Raw genomic sequence first — 20,717 nt, 5'->3', positions numbered from 1 at the left:
CTTAAAGTTTCATAATGTCATACCACGCTATAAAAAGCGCAGCAGGTACTGTAAGTGATGTAATGGGGTCTCATCAACTTTTACACTAAATTCCTGCCACCACAGAGACTCACATTTTTATCAACATAATAAATCAGAGGCATAAACCTCACAGTCAGCATGACAAGAGATGAATCCTGTTCAGCTTCTGATTAATTTGTCTTGACATAAATCACAATGTTCTATAGGACATGTTTTTACATTGTCAGGTATAATGTGTAATGAGAAGTCAGTTACTTAACATTTGTCTTTGATCTTTGCTTAAAACAGCTTGTTGACATTGTTTGCATCATTCAGTTTCAGTTCAAAATAAGGAAAAAAATAAGACATTTGCAATATCAAGCAATTTGATAGTATGAAACAATCTCATTTTATGCCTAATGTGAGCTTTCATCATTATTTTGATGATGGTAGATGTTGATATTGCACATACTGTATATGAATACTGCAAATTCATCAAGACTTTACACGGTGTTTAGAGGATTATGCCATACATTATTCATTTTTATTTTTCTGTCCATTTCGTTCAGTCAACATCAAACAAAAATAGTCTTAAATGAAACATTGACTGTATATTATATACTTTTTTTTTAAACCTGGTAATAATTGGCGTCTTTCAAGGACTAAAGAGAAAAGATGACACTGGTGCTGGGAAAAGATAACCATTAAGTTTTATGATACTTGTACTCCATTCAAACACAAGGGTACGACCATACATTTCAAGAATTTTTATTTTTCTCACGTTTCACTGCAGATTTGTTTCCATGTTTTGACTTTTTTTTTTCCTCTCGTCTTTGCTCCATTAAAGCCAACAGTTTAGTGGCTCTGTATGTAATCTGCACATCATGTTATAATAATAATAATAATAATAATAATAATAATAATAATAATAATAATGACAACATTTTATTACTGAATACTGCCAAACAGTCAGGTTTGCTCTGACTTGTGAAAACAGGCTAATGACAAATAACCTCCAATATACTGTATGTCTAGGCTCTCCTCCAACGTTTACATTTACAACAGTTATAAATGAAGTTTTTATAGTTTTAAAAGGTTTGCAGAATGCATGTTTAGCTGTCAAATTGATATTTCTCCTGGTATCATGAAAAAAAAAACTAATATGATGTGGAATATTGATGCCTAAATACAAGTACACGTCATGGTTTTCTATCAAATACTTTATTATTCAACATAAAACAACAAAAGTATCTTAAAGTAAATGACTCATCATCCAGTCTTTCAGTGTATGCGACAACAGAATATCCCCAGAACAAATTTAATTTCAGAGATTTATTCACAAAAATCTTCTTCCCATTGTAGATGCAACATCATGTAAATAGTATAATGTAAACTAGGCTTTAGCTGAGTAAGCCACACTATCGTCCAGTCTCAGGATCAACACATCACATAAAAATACAGGAGGGTAGTAACGAAGATATTTATGATTCATCTATCACTGATGTACAGTAGAAGTGAGATACATTGAGGATAAAATAAGAAACACGTGGCAGTTTATGAAAACATGAGGACTTCAGTGTAGCTTCAGTCTCTCTTATCATGGCAACATGCAAGTCTTGTACTGTTTTTTCTCTGATCTCTGAATTAATTCCTCTTTTAATGCAGTGTAGTGTACAATGGATATCCAGTTGAGTGCCACTTTGCAAATGTACTTTTTTTTGACCAAGCATCTGAAATTAGATTGCTGTTTTCCTGTGTAGCTGCTTTTGTGATCTTGTTGCTACAGTGCTTTTCTTTTTTGTTATTTTATCCACCATCTCTTAATACGCTTCAATGAGGGAAACGGCCCATGACATAAATTGCTCCTGCAAATTGTAAGTAGCCCATTGAAAAGTGTTGAAGTTCAATCATAGGTACTTTTTGGAATTCGTTCAAAAATCGATCGAAATGACTATAACTAAATAACTATTTCCCTATTTAAAAAAAAAAAAGATTACTTAACATCACTAAATGCACTGAAATGCATCACCAAATGCAAAGTTGGGGAGACATCGGATCAGCTGGCGGTATTTTTTTCTGAATAACTGAAACTAAAGTGGCAGTTTGCTAAAGTAGAATTCAGAGCAAACAAGTCAATCTTTGGCATCTTACTTTTGTCTGTTACAGTTTCTACATGTGTCAAATATTGGGCTGCAACTAACAATTATTTTTGTTATTGATTAATTTTGCAATCATTTCTTTGATTAATTGAAAATTGTTTAAAAAAAAAATTGTTGATCACTGTTTCCCAGACAACAAGGTAAAGTCATCAAATGTGTTGTTTTGTCCACAGCCAAAAGGTACTCAGTTTACTGTCAGTGGACTGAAGAAACCAGAAAATATTCACATATGAAAAGCTGAAATCAGAGAATTTTAACTTTTTTTTCTTTAAAAAACATAATCACAACTATCAATCCATTATTCAAATAGTTGGAGATTAATTTCATACTTGACAGTTTACCTATAACAGACTAATTATTGCAGCTGTAGTCCATTATGACCCTCCATGTCAAGCAAAAGTCTGCTGTTCCTTTAAATATCAAGTTCACATGTGGGATTAGCTTCACTAGAGTCAGCTTAACTTTTATTGAATTGTGTTACTTTAATGTTGCTTTAAATAGTGCAAGAAAATGGTGAAACGTGATGAGCCCAGTTGTATTTAGTGGCTGTGCTCCTGTAAACTATTGCTCCTTAGGGAAAATGCTGAATTTTGAGACAAAGTAATAAAATAAAACTCACACAGTACTGCAAAAACTGAATGCAAATCGACTATCTATGCAAGGTCATTTAAAACCTTTGGAAATAACCTGTAATGGTGCAAAATAACTGCAGAATGTCTTTGAAACTTTAAGTCTGTGGACACATGCTAATGTAATGAGCAATTTTGGGGACCGCTGCACTCAGACACATTGGAGGTGCATGATCTTATGACACATTTACTACGTTTGTCTCGTATTGATCACCATTAAAAGTAGCTGCAGTGAGGATTTCCGTGTGAGATTAGTCTTGCGATTTAATAACTGATTGCCAGGATGCGTGTAGAGGAATAGGCTTATGTGAAAGTGCGGTTAGCAATAGACCATTCCATAGGCTACTTTGGGTGTATGTTTGTTTTTCGAGACAGATGATTTAGCAGAAGAGTCGGGGTGTACATAAGAGTTGAAAGGTCTTAATATAATGTATAGTTTGTCCCTTACTTGTGTTTTAACCAGCATTATAGCTTGCTAGACTCACCGCTTACACACATGTATAGTAAAATCAGGAAAAAATGTAATGAGACTTGGTATTGATATTGCACAGTCACACTCTCCACTGAATGTCTCTGACCATTGTCTTTAACTTAGTTGCAAAATTTTGTGAAGTACCCTTCAACTTTCTACCCATTCTCCTTATCTATATATTGGAATGGTCAATAGAGTATTTTTTATAATACTTTTCTTTTGATATTTTTCTCAATTTTTATAAGTGATTTTTCCTAAAAAACAGATACCAGGAATGATTGGTACTTCCATTTTGACTGTGTACCAGGGCCATATCAGCAAAGCCTCTCCGAAAAGCAGCACTGATGTAGGACGGTTGTTGAGATCTCTCGACTGTACGAACTTCCAGACTATCAAAGTTAAACTGTCCTAGATCATCACTTCTTTTCTGAGATCTTTTCTTTCTAGTACCAAGACCAAACTTGCAACATTTGTGAAAACTTTGATAATGTTTTGAAATGTTTTAGTCAGTGCTCGTTTAGGATTATTATGTGTGGATTGTGTTGTGTTACTTTGTGTTCTCTGGTTTCTAACCTTATTTACTGTGTTACATTGATGTGGAATGTAAAATGTTGTGATGTAGAACATAATAATTGGACTGGAGGCTAAATAAACAGTGCTCAAATTTACTGTGCGAGTTTTGAAGGTCTTCTTGAACATCTTACACTCGTAGCATTTATTTTCGTTTCTGACTCAACAATAAACAACCACCAAAGACAGTGAATGAGTGTTCCCATCCCTTCATAATCGAAACACAAAGATCATTTACGATTTGTTCCAAACTTACATGTGTTTGTGCTGCATACTGACTGAAAAACAGGCCTCCTCCTTCATAATAATTGTCATGCCTGACATATTTATGGGGGATGTTTGATAGAAATTCAGCATGCACACAGTACGAGCTCTTTTTGATGTAGAGGGAAATGTAAAATGTTTGCTGTCAAACACAGGTGGAAGAATGAACCCAGAATGAACTTGAATTCTCAACTAGCAGTTTATTTTCTGACAAATCTGACTCACTCTCTTGTTGTTGTGCACTGCAGCAGCTGCACAGATAAATGTTTTCCCTCCACTTCAATGCTTCTCTTTCACAATCTTGCCTTAATTGTATAAATACAGGAAACTACTTAAGAAATGAAAACAAAAACTTGGCGAGAGCATCGCAGCTGTTTCAACATAATGGATGTGACCACTGCACTTCAAAAATGAAGTACTTTTAAAATCAGGTAAAGTTGTAGTTTTTCTCTGAAACACTCAGTGTTTTTTTTTTATCATCACCATCTGCCACGAGTAAGTGGAGAAATTCAAATAGCTTACTTTTTCTGTCATGAACCTTTGGAAGCCAAAGGCTGCATTTTTCTCATTATTTCTCATTGAATTTCTGTGTCCTAAGACTCTCCATCTAATAGTTTATGTGCAGTTTTGTGTGTTGAATAAGTCCTGCACAGCATTTTTATTTATTATTTTCAAATGAACCCATTCATAGGTTTTTTTTTTTCACAGAAGACATTCTGACTTGTCATAGCACAGGAAGCACGGGTGTTACTAATAGCATTAATGAAGATCCGTTCCAGCAATTATTGCAATGCAGAAATGATTAATGTGATCAGATCCATCTGTGTTTGACAAGTCAGAATGTGGGGTAAAATAAAGCCTTCCACTGAAGTTTCACTCCACATTTCTTCCCTGGGTCTTGCGTGTCCTTGGTGTGGGAAATACAGAACAGACCTTTTTCACAGCAGATATATATATATTTTTTTCAATGTTAGACATTTAACCCCCCCCCCCCCAAGAAAAAACTAACAAACATGTTTTCCCTCTGGCCTGTAATTTTATTTATGCATCTAGATTGTTTCGGTGTGAGTCAGCTAGGTTTGGAGATCGGCCATAGAGATCTGCTTTCTCTCCAGTATAATGGAACTAGATGGCACTTGGCTTGTTGTGCTCAAAGAAACAAAAAATATATTTGAAAAACTCAACAACAAAGTCTCTTTTCCACTGGTGTGCTATGAGGCCAGGTATGTTTTGGGATTTTCTGACAACTACACATTATTACTGCAATATACAGTTACAGAAATGTATTTTTAATTTACTGTATTAGTACTTTGTATGCACTCATTTTCCGATGCAGAGGCAAATTCTTAACAATTCCTTTGTAAAACTTTGTCCTAAGTGAACCCCAGTTTTTGCTGTTTGAGCAGTTGCTGTGTGGTGGGAATTAGAGTGTCTGTCTCCCTCTTTTCAGCTCCATTAGCTCATTTTTAGTTTTGTTACCTGTCAGGTTTGAATTGGTGTTGCCACTTTGATGTCATGTCACAAAATTTCAAATGAATTCTTGAATTATTTTGTTAATAAATAGTTCATAAGTTTTATAGTTACAGTTGTTTGTCACATTTTGTGTGACATACAGAGTAATAAGAGTGGTAACACGTGTCATAAAAGATATTTTGCACAGATATGAATGCAGGGTTCCCTCTTAGTGTACCTCAGGTGCAAAAAGGGAACCATTATTCAAGATAATCCATAGACCTTGATGTCTGCAGTCATGTAGGAACTGTTTTCTTTTTACTCCTGTATATAAAGAAAGTCTATCCTTCAAGCATTCCTACTCTGGATATAGTTATGTTTAAAAGGTAGTTTCACCTGGATGCATCCATACGTACTTCAGATGTGTGAACTGAGCTCTGTAACAGGAGCTCAGTGGTGAATCAGTGGCTGATTGCCTGGAACCAAACAGTGCACATGACAGCGATTCATTAGAGCTGGTTGTTCACACTCCAGCTTGAGACCAGAGCACAGCTGCTGGTTTCTCATGTGTGGATCCAGTCCAGTGCAGAGTGTCGTGTCACTTCGTCTTTTCTGGCAACAGAAATCAATCACACCAAGGAGCAGGTCCAGCATCAGCAGCAGGAGCTGAGGAAGAAGCAGGAGGCCAAACTGGACCAGGAGCCAAATCAGCAGCAGGAGCAGACAAGGAAGAAGACATTGATTCATGTTAATAAACTGTACTATAAAACACACATATAGGGGCGCCCCTATGGCTCGGTTGGTAGGGTGTGTGCACCATGTGTTGAGGCTGTCTGTCCTCTGCAGCAGCTGCTGGTTCGATTCCTGCCTGTGGCTCTCTTTCCCACTTTCCTGTCATATCTTCAGCTGTCCTATCTAAATAAAAGGCAAAAAGTAATCTTTAAAATACACTTACACACACAGTTTGTTTTGAGGAAAGATTTGGAAAGATAGTATAGCAGCAGTGTGGAAAGGTGAATGGAGAAATTAGACTGCTTGGCAGTTTGCTCTGCACAAAAGCACCAGTCCAACCACAGAAGTAGATCATTTTAAAAAACACATACATTATTTATAAAATATATTCTCTAATGTTAAGATTTAAAGATTTGTTGCTGATAAAACTTCTTCTCCACACAGACCCAAATGACAGACAAACAATTTAGGTGAGATTTCACAAAAAGACACAAATCCAGAATCCTTACTAAAGCAGCCTGACTTGTATATATATTTTAAAAATTATTGGTTTATTTGACAGGGGTCTGGACCTGTCAGATTAACATGTATAAGTTCACTGAAAACCAACACTTTCATACTGCTGCATATTTATAAACAAAATATTACATAAGTGTTTAAAATGAATAGAACTGAATATAGTAAAAAGAAAAGATTAATCAACTTAAGGTACACATTTCAGGGACAAAAGGAGATTTTTAATTATCGTTCTATGGTTAAAATCACACATTCACATTTTTATCTCTTGCATTTCACTGCTTTTTGTGTTTTTGTGTTTTTTGTTTGTTTTTTATTAGAAATTTAAAATTGTTTTACATGACCAAGCAAGACTCTGGATTTACTTCAGTATTAGATATTACCCCGTAACAGTTTCAGGGGAGGCTCAGTGAATGGAAGTAAAAAGAAAATATTAATTAGTTATTAAAAGGAGATCACATAAAATAGCTTATGTTATCTTGGTTTAAGAGTTGAGAGATACAGAATTGGGTAATTTTACCATTTTTCCAACTTTCCCAGAGACTGAAACTGATAAATGAACCTATGACCCAAGAAACTCGAGCCATATTGAATTTACATTACAAATTCCGGTCCAGCGGGCGGCACTTTACTTTCTTTCGGTCTTTTATTGGAAACGAAGAAGAAGTGAGGTTTCTTCCGCCTTCATCCGGTGACGTAACTTCCTTTCTGTCCGTGCTAACCTCGAAGTGAACACGCGTTCGCCTGTGAAGAAAGTGAGTGTCTTTTTAATACTGAAATAAATATGTTAATGACTGAGAAAACAAGCATGTTATAACAAGAAATAAGTAAACTTATGACCCCGGTGGCTCAAAAACCTTAAAGAGCGGGATTTTAGTGAAATTAGTTCCTTTTAAGCATCACAGCATCGGCGGCGGCTACAGTTAGCTTAATGTTAACGGGGCCGAAGAGCACGCCGCCACATGGGTGTAAAACTGCAGCTGTGTTAATATATTATGGCACTTTTGCACGTTTATTTCTGAGAAAAATTCTCTTTTTTCATTAAGACTTCACTACGGGTTCATTTAGATTTGATGCTAAATACTTGCCACTATAGACTTCTTGCTGTTGACTCCGTCTGAGTAGATGTTCAGGTTTGTTGCCTGCCTCATCACTGTTTTATTGAGTTAAAATTGTAATGCAAGTTGCTAAACTCAACCATTCGACCGTTAACACATTTTAACTTAATAGTTATAATAGTGGTGACATATAAAGGAAGACTAACTTGAAGGATTACATTATTTTGACAGTGTTGCTTATATTAAGGAACCGGAATTGGCATTTGAAGTACAACCTGTAAATACGCTAAAGTTGTTTATGCTAAATTGTGATGGCGATTAGTCTCAAATGTATCTAAAAAATCAGACGAGCCATCAAGAATCAAGTTGCATGTTTTACCTGTAGTTTTCAGATTTGACTTAAAAATGGAAATCTTTAGTTATAACTGAAACGTGCAAGACCACAGCAGTCAGTCTGTAAGGAAGGAGGGGAGTTAAATATAGAAAATCAGATTAGAAATGTTTAATATACTCAGTCTGTGGAGTTCATATGTACGTAGAATTGCATAAATTTAATTTGTTAGGTGCTAAAGTTTTTTCTTAATTCGATGCATTGAAATGAAGCTGTCAAGGAGCAAGTAAAAGTGAAATGAAAAAAGGTGTAAATATTTCTAAAGAAGTTGGACAAAAATAGTAACAAATCACAAAATGGATACTACTATAGCTTAAGAAACTAAAAATAAAAGTTGGGCCTGAACTGAAAGGAGGTCAACAGAGGCCAAACTTGTACATGTCTCTCGTCTCTGGTTGGTGATGTCCATTTACACATGTATTCACAGTTAGAACCTTATTTTTTCAGGATGCGTTACGTTGCTGCTTACCTGCTCGCTGCCCTCGGTGGCAATGAGAACCCTGAGGCCAAGGACATCAAGAAGATCCTGGAGAGTGTTGGTATCGAGGCCGATGACACACGTCTGGACAAGGTACAGAGCCACCTGCTCAGTCTTGTTTCTGGTGTTGAGACCAAAACAGCAGTTATACCAGCAGATAGTCACCGTCTTTGTGATCTTCACAAATTCAAACTCTTTTTTTTTACAGGTCATCTCTGAGCTCAGTGGCAAGAATGTGGATGAGGTGATCAACACAGGTTAGTGTACCACTGTGCCATTTGTATTTTGATCAGTTTTATTTTTTCTGATTTTTGTAGATGTGTTGCACTCTGCATGAATGCAGGATTTTTTAGGGAAATGCCTGCAATTTTATCAGAATACACTTGATCAGGCTTAACACAGAGTAGGTTCCCTTTTCCTGTGTTGGCCTGAATATGTAAAAGCTGGATATTGATGAAAATTGAGGGACAGATGTACACAAATATGACCAACTGGTTTCACTGCCTGCTGAAAGAAATATTGGTGCAGAGGTTTTGGACATTAGATTAACCTAAAGCTTACTGAGGCAAATTATTTCTGATATTGGGCTATGTAAATAAAACTGGGCTTGAAACTGGAAACTACACTAAAATGCAGCAAACTACATTGATGGTATTCTGCAAATAAGATTCACTACCAGATACGCTTTATTTTGTGTGTGGATGTATTGTTTCCACCTCGTTCAAGATGGAGTTTCTAACCTTTAACTTCATTTTGCCAGGCAAATCATTAAGAACAAATTCTTATTTACAATGGTTCGATGGTACAATGGCAAAACCTCTTGGGTAAAGAAGGTAGGGGTTAAAAAAGAAAATTTGGACTGTATTTTAGTAATTACGCTGGGATAATGCCATGGGATATTAATATTGATGTGTTATTGTATTTACTATTAACTTGGGAGTACACTGTCTTTGAGGCTTAATTATTTAGGATTGTAGGCAGAAACAATCTGTTCATTTCATTTAGCTAAACATGCAGAATAGATTAAACATGTTCCCACATTAAGCTTTGTATGTCAGAGCATTACTACACAAGTGAATTGCCGGATTATATGTAATGATAACTAGTGTTTCTGACCTGTATCTTGTTTCTGGCTGCTGAGTGTCGATGTTATCACTTGTGCTTTATGTCTGCCAACTCGTGTCTCCTCAGGTTACAGCAAGCTGGCCAGCATGCCAGCAGGCGGTGCCGTAGCCGTTGCCAGCTCTGCGGCTGCTGGCTCAGGCGGAGCCGCAGCTCCTGCTGCAGGTGAGCATTTCAGCTTAACACCTTGTTTGTCAGCATCAGTGACACTTGGCACACAGTGCCTCTGCCCTCATCATGTATGTTAATATGATTTCATGCAGCCAAATCAGTTTAGTCAGCATTAGTTAGTTTTTATGGAATTAAAATGTGACAAATTTACATGCTGGTAATATTTTGTATTGGACCATTGCTACAGTTAAGCAGGATCATTTTGGAAAACTTCTCATAACTTCCATATTTTTTACATGTAACCCCATTATTGCATTAATACAATAGGTAAATCAAATATGAATGATTACATGATTAACCTAAGTGACCTCATACTTGTAGCTTTTCAATAAGTTATGGTGATTATAGCAGGAATTGACAAAGTGCTTCTTGTGTTACAGCTGAGGAGAAGAAGGAAGAGAAGAAAGAAGAGTCTGAGGAGTCCGATGACGACATGGGATTCGGCCTGTTCGACTAAACTTTCTCAAAAGATTAATAAAATTTTTAAAAACACAGCTATTTAAATGTCTTTCATTGCATAATGATTCTTTTTGTGTTTAGTAGGGAAGTAAAGGGATGTGTTGCTTTTGAGGTACAATGTGAGCTGCCCCCTGAAATTATATTTAGAAGCAGCCATCCAAAAGATTTTGGTGTTAAAGTGGAAAATAGAGCTTTACTGGTACTGGATGTTTGTGGCTGATAAACCAATATTATGAGTTCAAAATCTTATTTCTCTGTGAATATATAAAACCCAAAATGATGGCAGGGCACTGAAAATGTGTCAAATATACATAAAATGCTTTCCTTAAAGCTATAAAAATCTGCATTGTGCTCTCAAGTTTTCATATTGGCAGTGTTTTGCCAGATTGGGTTGCATTGTGTGGGTTAAAATGATTTAAGGTGGTTACCAGAATTTATTTATTTTTTTTAATTGGTTAAAAATGATAATTAAAATATATATTCATAAATTTTGTTCCTTAGCTATATGAACACGTCACTCAGCACAAGTTTGATATGCAATTTAAATTGTGCTGAATGATCAACAATTATCAAAACTGTATTTGCAGAGAAACCACATGCAAAATTACAACTCTTGTCTGATAAGATTTTTGATAGCAGGGGATTGCATGCACTTCTGTCATCCTCTTCATACAAGTGTTTTAGGGGCACACTAATTTCGCAAGGTTTTAAGGCTTTTTGCAGTTGACAAAGTTGAATCAAACATATTCTTTTTATTTTAGCTGTCTATTTTTTCCTTTATTTTCAAAGCAGAAGGCGGAAAGGGCAAATATTGTATTGTAGCACCTACTGGTGAACACAACTGCTGTTTTAATATGCCATGTTGTAAAATTGTTATGAACTATAATATGTTAGTTATTGTTTATTAATTCATTAGTATTGTTTATTATGGATAATATTTCATCAATTTGGGTGAATTTCGAGCAGTTACTGACCTGGAAAATATCTGGCAACAATGCATATTGATGCGTATCAGACAACATGTACACTGACATACTATAGAGTGATAGAGCTGTGTTAGGCCTATGTCAGCTGATAATAAAGGTTGACTGATATACTTGTCAGGCTTTATGTAAATTACTAGATTATACACATTAAATTGTATGTGTCAGTGCCTGACTTGTGGGTTTCACACTGCTCTTGGTGTTTGAAACTACTTTTTCTGCAAAACACCGACAGACAGGTGAAGCTGAGCTGCTGGCACGGCTGCAGCTGCACGTAGGCATTTCTACATCACCTACAGTGAGTGCATCATGTGATAAGTGACGTCAGATACGTCAAAAGCAAACTCCACAGACCACACGGAGAGAATTTGTGAGTAAGAAATTACTGTGTGTCTCACCATGAACACCCTCGAGCAAAGCTTTCTTTTGGATAAATGGATTCTTCATGGCTCGAATGAAATGAAGAGGATCTATAACGTGATTGATTATTGATTCAGTCCAGGGCAAAAAATGCTTTTTATGCTCTATTTCCATTTATGATGGAAGAAGTACTTATGTATTTCTCTTAAATTGCAAAACCATAAACCTCTGTTAAAAGTAAAAGTCCTGCATTCAAAATTTTACGTAAGTAAACATGCAGAAGTATTATTTATAATAATGCAGAGTTAATAGTGACTGAGGCGAAAATAAAATAAATATCTTGTAGTTTAAGTAAAATATGATTAAACTACAAGAACTAAAGAAGAACGATGTATATAAGAATAATGTAGGCCTTTATTTTATGTTATTGGATTATAATTTTTGATAAATTAATGTGTATGCTTCACTTTAATGTTAAAGCTGGTGAAGGTTAGGCTAATTTCAATTACTTTATATAATGCCTCATGGCTTGTGAATTTAAGGCTACCCCAGGGGTCAGTTAAGTATAAACATAACCCTATCTATAATAATACAAAGAATTTATTCATTGATTATATTTTGTATCAGTGTGATTCTGTAAATTGAATAGTGACTGAAGCTATCAAATAAATGTAGCAGAGTCAAAGTAATATATTTCCCTCTGAAATGTAGTGCTGAGGTATAAAGTAGCAGATAATGGAAACAGAGCTGCAAATACAGATACCTCAAAATTATACTTCAGTACAATACTTGAATAAATGTATTTACTCACTATACAACACTACATTTATCTGGCCCTAAACGTCTCCTGTTAGCATTTCTGGAAAATGTTTTAAAATGTCATTCAGTTCATATTAATAGCGAGTGGAGTAGACTGGAGGTTTGATAAATCCAGTTACAAAATGCATTTATAGGACTTCTGAGGGGACAAACATGATAGCTCATAACAAAACACTGTGAAACTGATGAAAAACAAAGACGAACCTTCACTCATAGTAAGTTTTACTCAAGTGAACCATTGTCGCTGAATCAGGGCTGTTAAAAGGGTGGCCGGCAGGCCAAAGTTGACCCACCATAAGGTTCAATTTGGCACGCCAGATGTTTCCAGCAGCAATTTTTTTTTTAAATCAGTTTAGAAAAAATAGAATATAATTTGCTGTTTATGTTGTTTTAATTTTTGTGAGGTAAAATGTTCTTTTAATATGTTAGATTCCTAATTTCTAATTATTTATCATAATCTGGGTATGACAGGCAGAGTGACACTTTTAACAGGAAGTCAGTCATTTAGGGGAACTTGGGATCTTAGTGCCAGTTTGCATCTTTATAATACAGTACAATAATACACTGGGAGCTGCTTTTGGCCCGTTTGTCCACCATTAAAGTTTCAGTTTTTGTCCTCCAAGAGAAAAAGTTTGGACACTCCTGGACTAAATGTTTCCAGTTCAAATTGTTCAACAGTCAAAACAAAGCATCAAAACAAATAATTAACACAGGTTTGAAGGGAAAGTGGTTATATAGTGGTTCTGTTGAAATGAGTTGCCTAATGTGCACATGTTACTTTAGTCATCAGAGCAATGCCAGACCTTTAACCACATGTTAGACTTTTCCATGAGCATTGCTGTTTTAATCTGGGTGTGTTTCCACTGTTACAGAAGATTGTTACTTACAACACAGTGTGTTATAAAACCACTTCAGTAGAAACAGAGGGTGACTGAGTTGTAAACCCTTATAGCCATGATTACCCTGAAATGATCTAATCCAAAAATCCAGTGTATGTTTTTTTTTTTTTTTTTCCTTCTTCTTCTTTTTTTGCTGAGGCAGAGCTATCTGAGTGCTGACCTCTGGGTACATATAGAACATTAAACTATGAACTATTATCATAGCAACTAATACAGTATGTGTCAACAGGCCAATTCGTCATGTCCTGTCTGTAATAAGACTATTACTTAATCTCAAACATTTCATGTTTTGTAAAAAGCAGAGGTGAGTCATATCATGTGTTCAAAGCTGAGTCAGGAAATGGCAGCTCTGAGTGTTTTGGGCTTTTTGAGGTGAAAGGGTTGAGGGTTTTATGTGCTGTAGAGACTGTTAGTCCCCTGCTCTGGTATAAGCTTCTGATTTTAGGCCATGTAAATAAACTTGATGCTTTTCTCACACTCTAATGCTTCTAATCCTAAATATCCTGCCAAAACAAGTGAGCTACCCATTACCCATTCACAGCCATGGGATTCGGACACTGCAGATTTTTTTCCTGGAGGGGTTCAAACTGTAGCTACACAGCTGTATTTTGTTTCCACATTGAAACCACCATTTAATTAAATTTAATTTATTACCTCAGTCCATCACTTATCACTTCATAGGTTCATTAGAAAATTAAATTAATAAATCCCACTTATACTATGATATGAAAATAAAAGCCATCAAATTGTAGTGAAAGTATCAGAAGTAAAAGTAGTCATTGTGCTTAAAGACTCCTTTCAGGGTTTAATACTGTATAATTGGATTATTTTTATTGATGCATTAAAATAAATAATAATTTTGGGTGTTGGTTGTCTCAAGAATGTTACACTTGCTTCTGCTGATGTTGTAATACTGTTTTTATTTGTTTGTTTTATGGTTTTCTCTCTGTGAGTGTTGGGACTTGCTAGATGGACATCTCCACGGTGATTATGTCTCATATAGTAAGACAGAGGACAGGATGTGTTGGCTGATTTTTATTTGTGTTGTTTTGTTTGTTTTATTCTGATTATATGTTCTTGATGTGTTTTGAGTGGTTACTTTTTGTTTGATTTGACTTATTTGATTGAGTAGTGTAGGGTGAATACTGTGGAAGAAGCTGCAATATATGTGATTAACAGTGTATTGATAAAATATAAATAAAGGTGTAATAATAATAATGATGATAATAATAATTTTATTTATATGGCACTTTTTTTAAAACAAGTTACAAAGAATTTCACATATAATTATAAAAAAGGGCAATAGAAGTGAATAAGATATAATGAAAGAAATCAATAATAAAACAGTAAAACAGCAAAGGCCTGGTCACCTTTAGTTTTAAAGTTTGACTGAGGAATGACCAGGAATGACCAACCAGAGGACCTCAGGTTGCATTTAGACTCCTATGGGAGTCAGAAGGTCAGCTATATATTCTGGAGTTTGGCCTCTATCAGCCCTGAAAGTGATAATTAAAATTTTAACATCTATTCTGAGACAAGCTAGGAGCCAATTAAATTATTTTAAAATTGTTGGACTGTTAGACCTGACATTAGTTTAACTTCTTTTAAGTTCTGGATAGTGAAATCTATATAATATGTTATATATGGGATTCATCAGTTAGAGTTTTTTGAATGAAAAATCTTTTTTAGCTAAAACAAACAAACAAACAAACAAAAAAAGCACACAACAGAAATACTTAAGTACAAAACTACTAGAATTGCGTTCTTGGACACATGTACTTGGACTTACTGTTCACATGTACTTGGAAACACCTTCATTATCGTAATGGACGAGTCGTGTCTACACGGGAGCTTTCCATGTGGGAAACTCTCGCGAGATTTGTACGTGTTGGTTCGCTATTATGCACTTTGTACAAAGTAGTTATGTTTGATGTTTTTGGTGTAATTGAGATTTGCAAAAATTCAGGGACAAGCACTTGATTAGGATTAGGAAAAGGGCGGTTTTTTGGAGTTAAAATAGCCACACTCGCGAGATCTCAAACAGAAGTCCCTCCCGCTTCCTGTAAGGGACGTCATGGCCAGTACCATCTGTTTATCTGTGGAGGATTCAGGCCGTTAGTCACAGTTGATCCTCCTCTTAGCGGACAGTAAAGGTTACCTGCTTCAACAGTGCTTGAACGGCAACCTTTCATCTGTCTTCAATCAAGCCCAGGACGGGAATAATCACTTTGATCACCTTCTACAACCATCGATAACATCAAATCAATTTTAATTTCCTTAAAACATCGGCGAGCTCAAGTTAACCTAAACACGTTTAGCTTGCTAGCTATAACTGTTTTGCTAACAGCGCAAGCCACTCGGACAGCGTTTCGACCTCCTCACAAGACTTGCCACTGACATCTGGTAAGAATAAATTTATTAGCTTTCTTCTATGTATATTTGCTTGTCACCGACGGACCTACACAGGCATTAATGTTGTTGACAGACGTTACTGGTGTGCTTGTTTATCTCTGTCGCCGTTCCAGTCAGCGTGGCCTTGGCGCAGTTGGCAGCTCAGCCTTGCATAACCTTCTCAGTGCCAAGCATCCCACACAACAACATTGCATCTGTCAAACAAAACACTACTGTGTTTAACTACAGTGTATTTTCTCGATTTTAAGCTTTCATACTGTAAGCCGACGTTTGGCGCAACGCTGACATGTGTTAGAGCTGATAAAGGACACCAGTTGTAAAGTTAATGATTTTTTGGCAAATCTTAGATTTTGGCTTGCATAACAAAATGTGGTTGTGCCAAACCTGGTGATTCTGAGGTAATGATTAGGTCGGGTGCAGTATGCTGAAATGAAATGCCTCTGTTGATTGAAGGGCCCATAGATTTACATTTGTACGTAAATATTTGGTCTAGGTCTGAATATTTCCTCACAGCTACAGAAGCTTGGCATTGTAGTCAGTAATCATTGTGCCATATTTGCATATCTTTTTGAAAAAAAATAAGAAAGTTGATCTATATTGATATTGTTACTGAATTAAATTAGACATACAAATAAACCACAAGCTGGGTCACATTTTTACCAAACAACACCCTGTATCTAGAAAATGGGAAGTATATGTATATAACTAGTAAAGGAATATTAGTAAGTATTTTCATGAGCAAATCAATCTCTTACCTTTTTGATTAATTAAGTTTGTAAAATAGCAAGAAATTGTGAAAATTTCCCATACTTTCCTAGAAAAATATTTCCAAATAGTCCAGTCCAAAGGAAAGCAAAAAACCCTTCACATTTGAGCAGCTTGAACCATATAATGTTTGATAAATAACATAGAATGATTGACCAGTTATTTAAATGGTGATTAATTTTCTGTTGGTCAGCTACATGAGTAACGGACTAATTGTGTCAGCTCCATTTGTGATACTTGATAGACTTATATGTCTAGTTTAACACACATGTGAGTCATATCATTTTGAGTCATGTTTGCTTGTTTAATTAGACATTTGTTTGCTGTGTTTCAGAACCATGAGCTCTCAGGTGAGACAGAACTTCCACCAAGACTGCGAGGCTGCAATCAACAGGCAGATCAACCTGGAGCTGTACGCCTCCTACGTCTACCTGTCTATGGTGAGAATCCAATAGGTGATAAATAGAGAAAAGTGTTGAGACAATATAAAATGAGCTGAGTGAGTAGGGAAGAGTGGAAGTGGAGTGGAGCTTATTGTAATACGGATAGAACACATTATCTTAAAGGGGAACACTTACACTGATGCCCGTTATTAACAAGAAGTTAGTCTTATTCCTTTCAACTAGACTTTGTCGTGGTTATGTAACTGCTCTGCTGAGTGGGCTTAAAATGATGTGTTTCCGTACGCTCCCTCCAAGTGTGGCCAGTGTGCCAACATCTTTCAGATAGATGAAAAAGCACGTTGGATGTTTGAATGCGGGTATTCAGTTCTGCCACTGCAACTGCTGCCACTGCGCAGCCATCGTCATTAATCATTAACCTGTGAAACAAGCGGGCGAGTTTTTTGGTGTATGTTTGGTGTCATGTGTTTGAACTGAGGTGAAGTGAATGTTGTCTGTCCAAGTTATAAAACAAAGGTTGAAGTTCCCTTTGAGATTCTGTACAGAGACGGGGCAGTGAGTGCATCACCTGTAAAACATGTGCTGCACTCTGAGCACAGTTTTCACCGACTGACCCCACACACAGCCGTGTGCATAACATGGTTGCTTTAAGCTTCTGTCAGATTTTAATGTTTAAATGTTCTCTCCCCTGTCTGCTATTTTTCAGAATTGATTTAACAGGTTTACATTAAATAATTCTAAATGTTTTTTTTAGTAGTTGAGATGTTTTTCAGAGTTCTGTACAGTATTTGCCATGCCTCTGTGAGTTATAATGCTTTTAATTAGAAGCACCATGTTACTGATTATTAAAAAAACAGGTAATGAATAGTTTTTTTTAGTAGTAGAGTTAATAGTGTGAGCTCTTTTTGGGAAGCAATATGGTGTGTAACAGTTAGGTCTTTTATCTTATTACTGAATTTTATCTAATTAAATTTTGCATGCATGACTAGTTTTTAGCTTTGTGTTATGTTTTGCCACATTTTAGGATTTTTTTGCTTCACCTGAAGGAAATTACTGGTTTTAACATCGCTAATATTCACCTCTTTCCTCTTCGCAGGCATACTACTTTGACCGGGATGACCAGGCATTGCACAACTTTGCCAAGTTTTTCCGTAATCAGTCACATGAGGAGCGTGAACACGCCGAGAAGCTAATGAAACTTCAGAACCAGAGGGGGGGAAGGATCTTCCTACAAGATGTCAGGGTATGAGCTCATATTTGATTTAATACATTTTGTTTTTTAAGCACTGGGTGTGAGATTTCTCGTTCTGGGCTATCATACGACCCACGCCAGGCGGGCAACAGAAGGACAAACAGATACCGAGGGCGTGAGTGTGCTGTGTAGCTTATCTTTCACTGACAGACAAACACAACCCTTTTAACGCCTGAGTTAAACGTTGAACTGCAAAACCCACTTCAAAATGATCTGAAAGCTTTCTGTCTGGGGTTGTAGTCCTAATTTAATGTGTCTCACACTGGTTTACTGACCTGTTTTGTGTTGCAGAAGCCAGAAAGGGACGAGTGGGGCAGTGGTGTTGAGGCCCTTGAATGTGCCCTGCAGCTTGAGAAGAGCGTGAACCAGTCCCTGCTGGACTTGCACAAGCTCTGCTCTGATCACAATGACCCACATGTGAGTATTAAGCCGGACCACAACAGTTGGACAGTAAAGCACACTGAAATATTTTTTCTTCCATGTCACATCTTAGTTCAGCCATCCCGAATCCTTAAAGTAAGAATCAAACATTTAAGTGTTAGCTAATCCAGATAAACAGACACACAGACAGTCTGTGGCCCTTTGCTTCACGTCCCACCCATTCTCTCTCCCCCTTTCCTGTCATGCCTTCAGCTGTCCTATCTAAATAAAGGCAAAAAAGGCCCCAGAAATATCTTAAAAATGCAATGGGATAGCAAAGCATGTATGATGATGTAAAGAACAATCATGGCAAGTGATTGAAATGGTGCTGATCCAGTTATCTCATTAAAAAACTTTAAAAAAAATACTCACGCATTTCAGGCATTCACATTGTTTGCGCACCTGTACTTTTGTTCATTGCAGTAAGTTGCAAATTCTGCAGGTTTCCTTTCTCATTTTGTGCAAGCTTTGGAAACATCTGTTGGACTTTGATCTTTGTACTGTACAGCTGCAGCATTTTAAAGCATGTACATGCAGCAGATTGCTGACTTGACTTTTTGTTTTTATCAATATTCAGTACAAATTCCTTTAAAAGCCAGTGGAGTTAACAGAGCTATAACTCCCAAAAAAACAACACTATCATCAGAATAGAATTACCACCAAAAGTTTCAGTTCAATGCATGTGAAACATTTTGCTCATTTTAGGTGGTCTTTTGTATAGGTATGTATATTGGTAGTATTGGTATTTAACAAATAACAAGTACATAGGGATGTTAATGATTAATTAATTGCTGATAGGAATTTAACCTATTGTATTTATCAATAGTCTAGAAAGGGCAATGATTGCACCTTGTTTGCCGTTGTTTTGTCTTGTGGAGGCATTTGCTGAATAAGGACACTTAAACTTAAAATGAAAAAAAAATGAAAACAAGAAAAAAAGTTGTCTGTTTTGTATACTGTTAATGATTAATTGATTGTTAGCCTTTTCAACCATCGGTTAAATAAAAGGCTCAAACTTTGGAACCATACAAGTACACAACAAAACTAATCCTCATCCGACCTACAACCAGCCCTCCCCAACATCACCAGAGAAATTTTAGGACAATTAAACAAGTAGAAAAACAATAGGTGTTGTTTCACTCAATTTCGGTAAGTGTGCGATTGATCTCTAATTTTATTGATCTCGCTCTTTCTTTCAGTTGTGCGATTTCATTGAGACACACTATCTGGACGAGCAGGTGAAGTCGATCAAAGAGCTGGCAGACTGGGTGACCAACCTGCGCCGCATGGGAGCTCCTCAGAGCGGCATGGCTGAATACCTGTTTGACAAACACACCCTGGGCAAAGAGAGCAGCTAAATCCCTCCACATAACATTTCCAAAAGCTTTCTATATATGTATATTTGTATCTCGCTTTCAGACATTTTGAAAATATGAAGCCATCTGCATGATACTGGCTTGTCACTGAATGCTCTTATATTACTCACGTTGTTATTGCCATTCCCTCCACATCAGTTACTTCTATACTCCCCTGTTCCCTGAGCTGTCAGCTTCTAAAGTCAAAGCCCACTACTCTTGTATCTTGCACCTCTCTCTCTCTGCTGTCGATGCCTATGTCATTACTATGTATTTGCTGTGTTTTATGGCAGTACCTGTTAGTCAAACAAATAAAACAAACCCTCTGGATTCTGATAAGTCTCGTCCTTTAATGCTGTCTAATGTGAAAAACAACGGTGAGTTCCATCTCTGAAAAACAGCAAAATGTCCCCACGGACAAAAATGGGTAGTTATATTACAGATGATCTGTTTCACTTCCATAACGAGTACTTGTGAAAGCAGAACTAGGCAGACAGCTGGTGCGTTTTATAAAATTTCACTTAAGTCCCAATAATCAGTATTAACCTCTATAAACCCTAGATTCTAAAGCTTGGTTT

At 36.4% G+C, this 20,717-nt stretch overlaps 2 protein-coding genes across 2 annotated transcripts; both read left to right on the top strand.

The window, feature by feature from the left end:
* The first annotated feature begins 7,407 nt into the window (after positions 1–7,407).
* LOC146332836 (large ribosomal subunit protein P2-like) lies at positions 7,408–10,508 on the top strand. The gene is made up of 5 exons (XM_084716041.1): positions 7,408–7,549; positions 8,691–8,814; positions 8,930–8,978; positions 9,913–10,008; positions 10,395–10,508. Exons 2-5 carry the CDS (start codon positions 8,692–8,694, stop codon positions 10,469–10,471), a joined length of 345 nt encoding a protein of 114 aa, XP_084572167.1. The 5' UTR covers positions 7,408–7,549; position 8,691; the 3' UTR covers positions 10,472–10,508.
* Positions 10,509–15,637: 5,129 nt separating this feature from the next.
* Positions 15,638–20,478, top strand: fth1a (ferritin, heavy polypeptide 1a). The gene is made up of 5 exons (XM_084716006.1): positions 15,638–15,937; positions 17,046–17,151; positions 18,209–18,355; positions 18,656–18,781; positions 19,984–20,478. Exons 2-5 carry the CDS (start codon positions 17,050–17,052, stop codon positions 20,140–20,142), a joined length of 534 nt encoding a protein of 177 aa, XP_084572132.1. The 5' UTR covers positions 15,638–15,937; positions 17,046–17,049; the 3' UTR covers positions 20,143–20,478.
* The last annotated feature ends 239 nt before the right edge of the window (positions 20,479–20,717 follow it).

Source organism: Lutjanus erythropterus, chromosome 1 (assembly GCF_056507025.1).
Source record: "Lutjanus erythropterus isolate fLutEry1 chromosome 1, fLutEry1.hap2, whole genome shotgun sequence".
NCBI lineage: Eukaryota > Metazoa > Chordata > Actinopteri > Lutjaniformes > Lutjanidae > Lutjanus > Lutjanus erythropterus.
The sequence above is the reverse complement of the archived record's forward strand: the minus strand, read 5'-3'. Positions and strand labels throughout refer to the sequence as shown.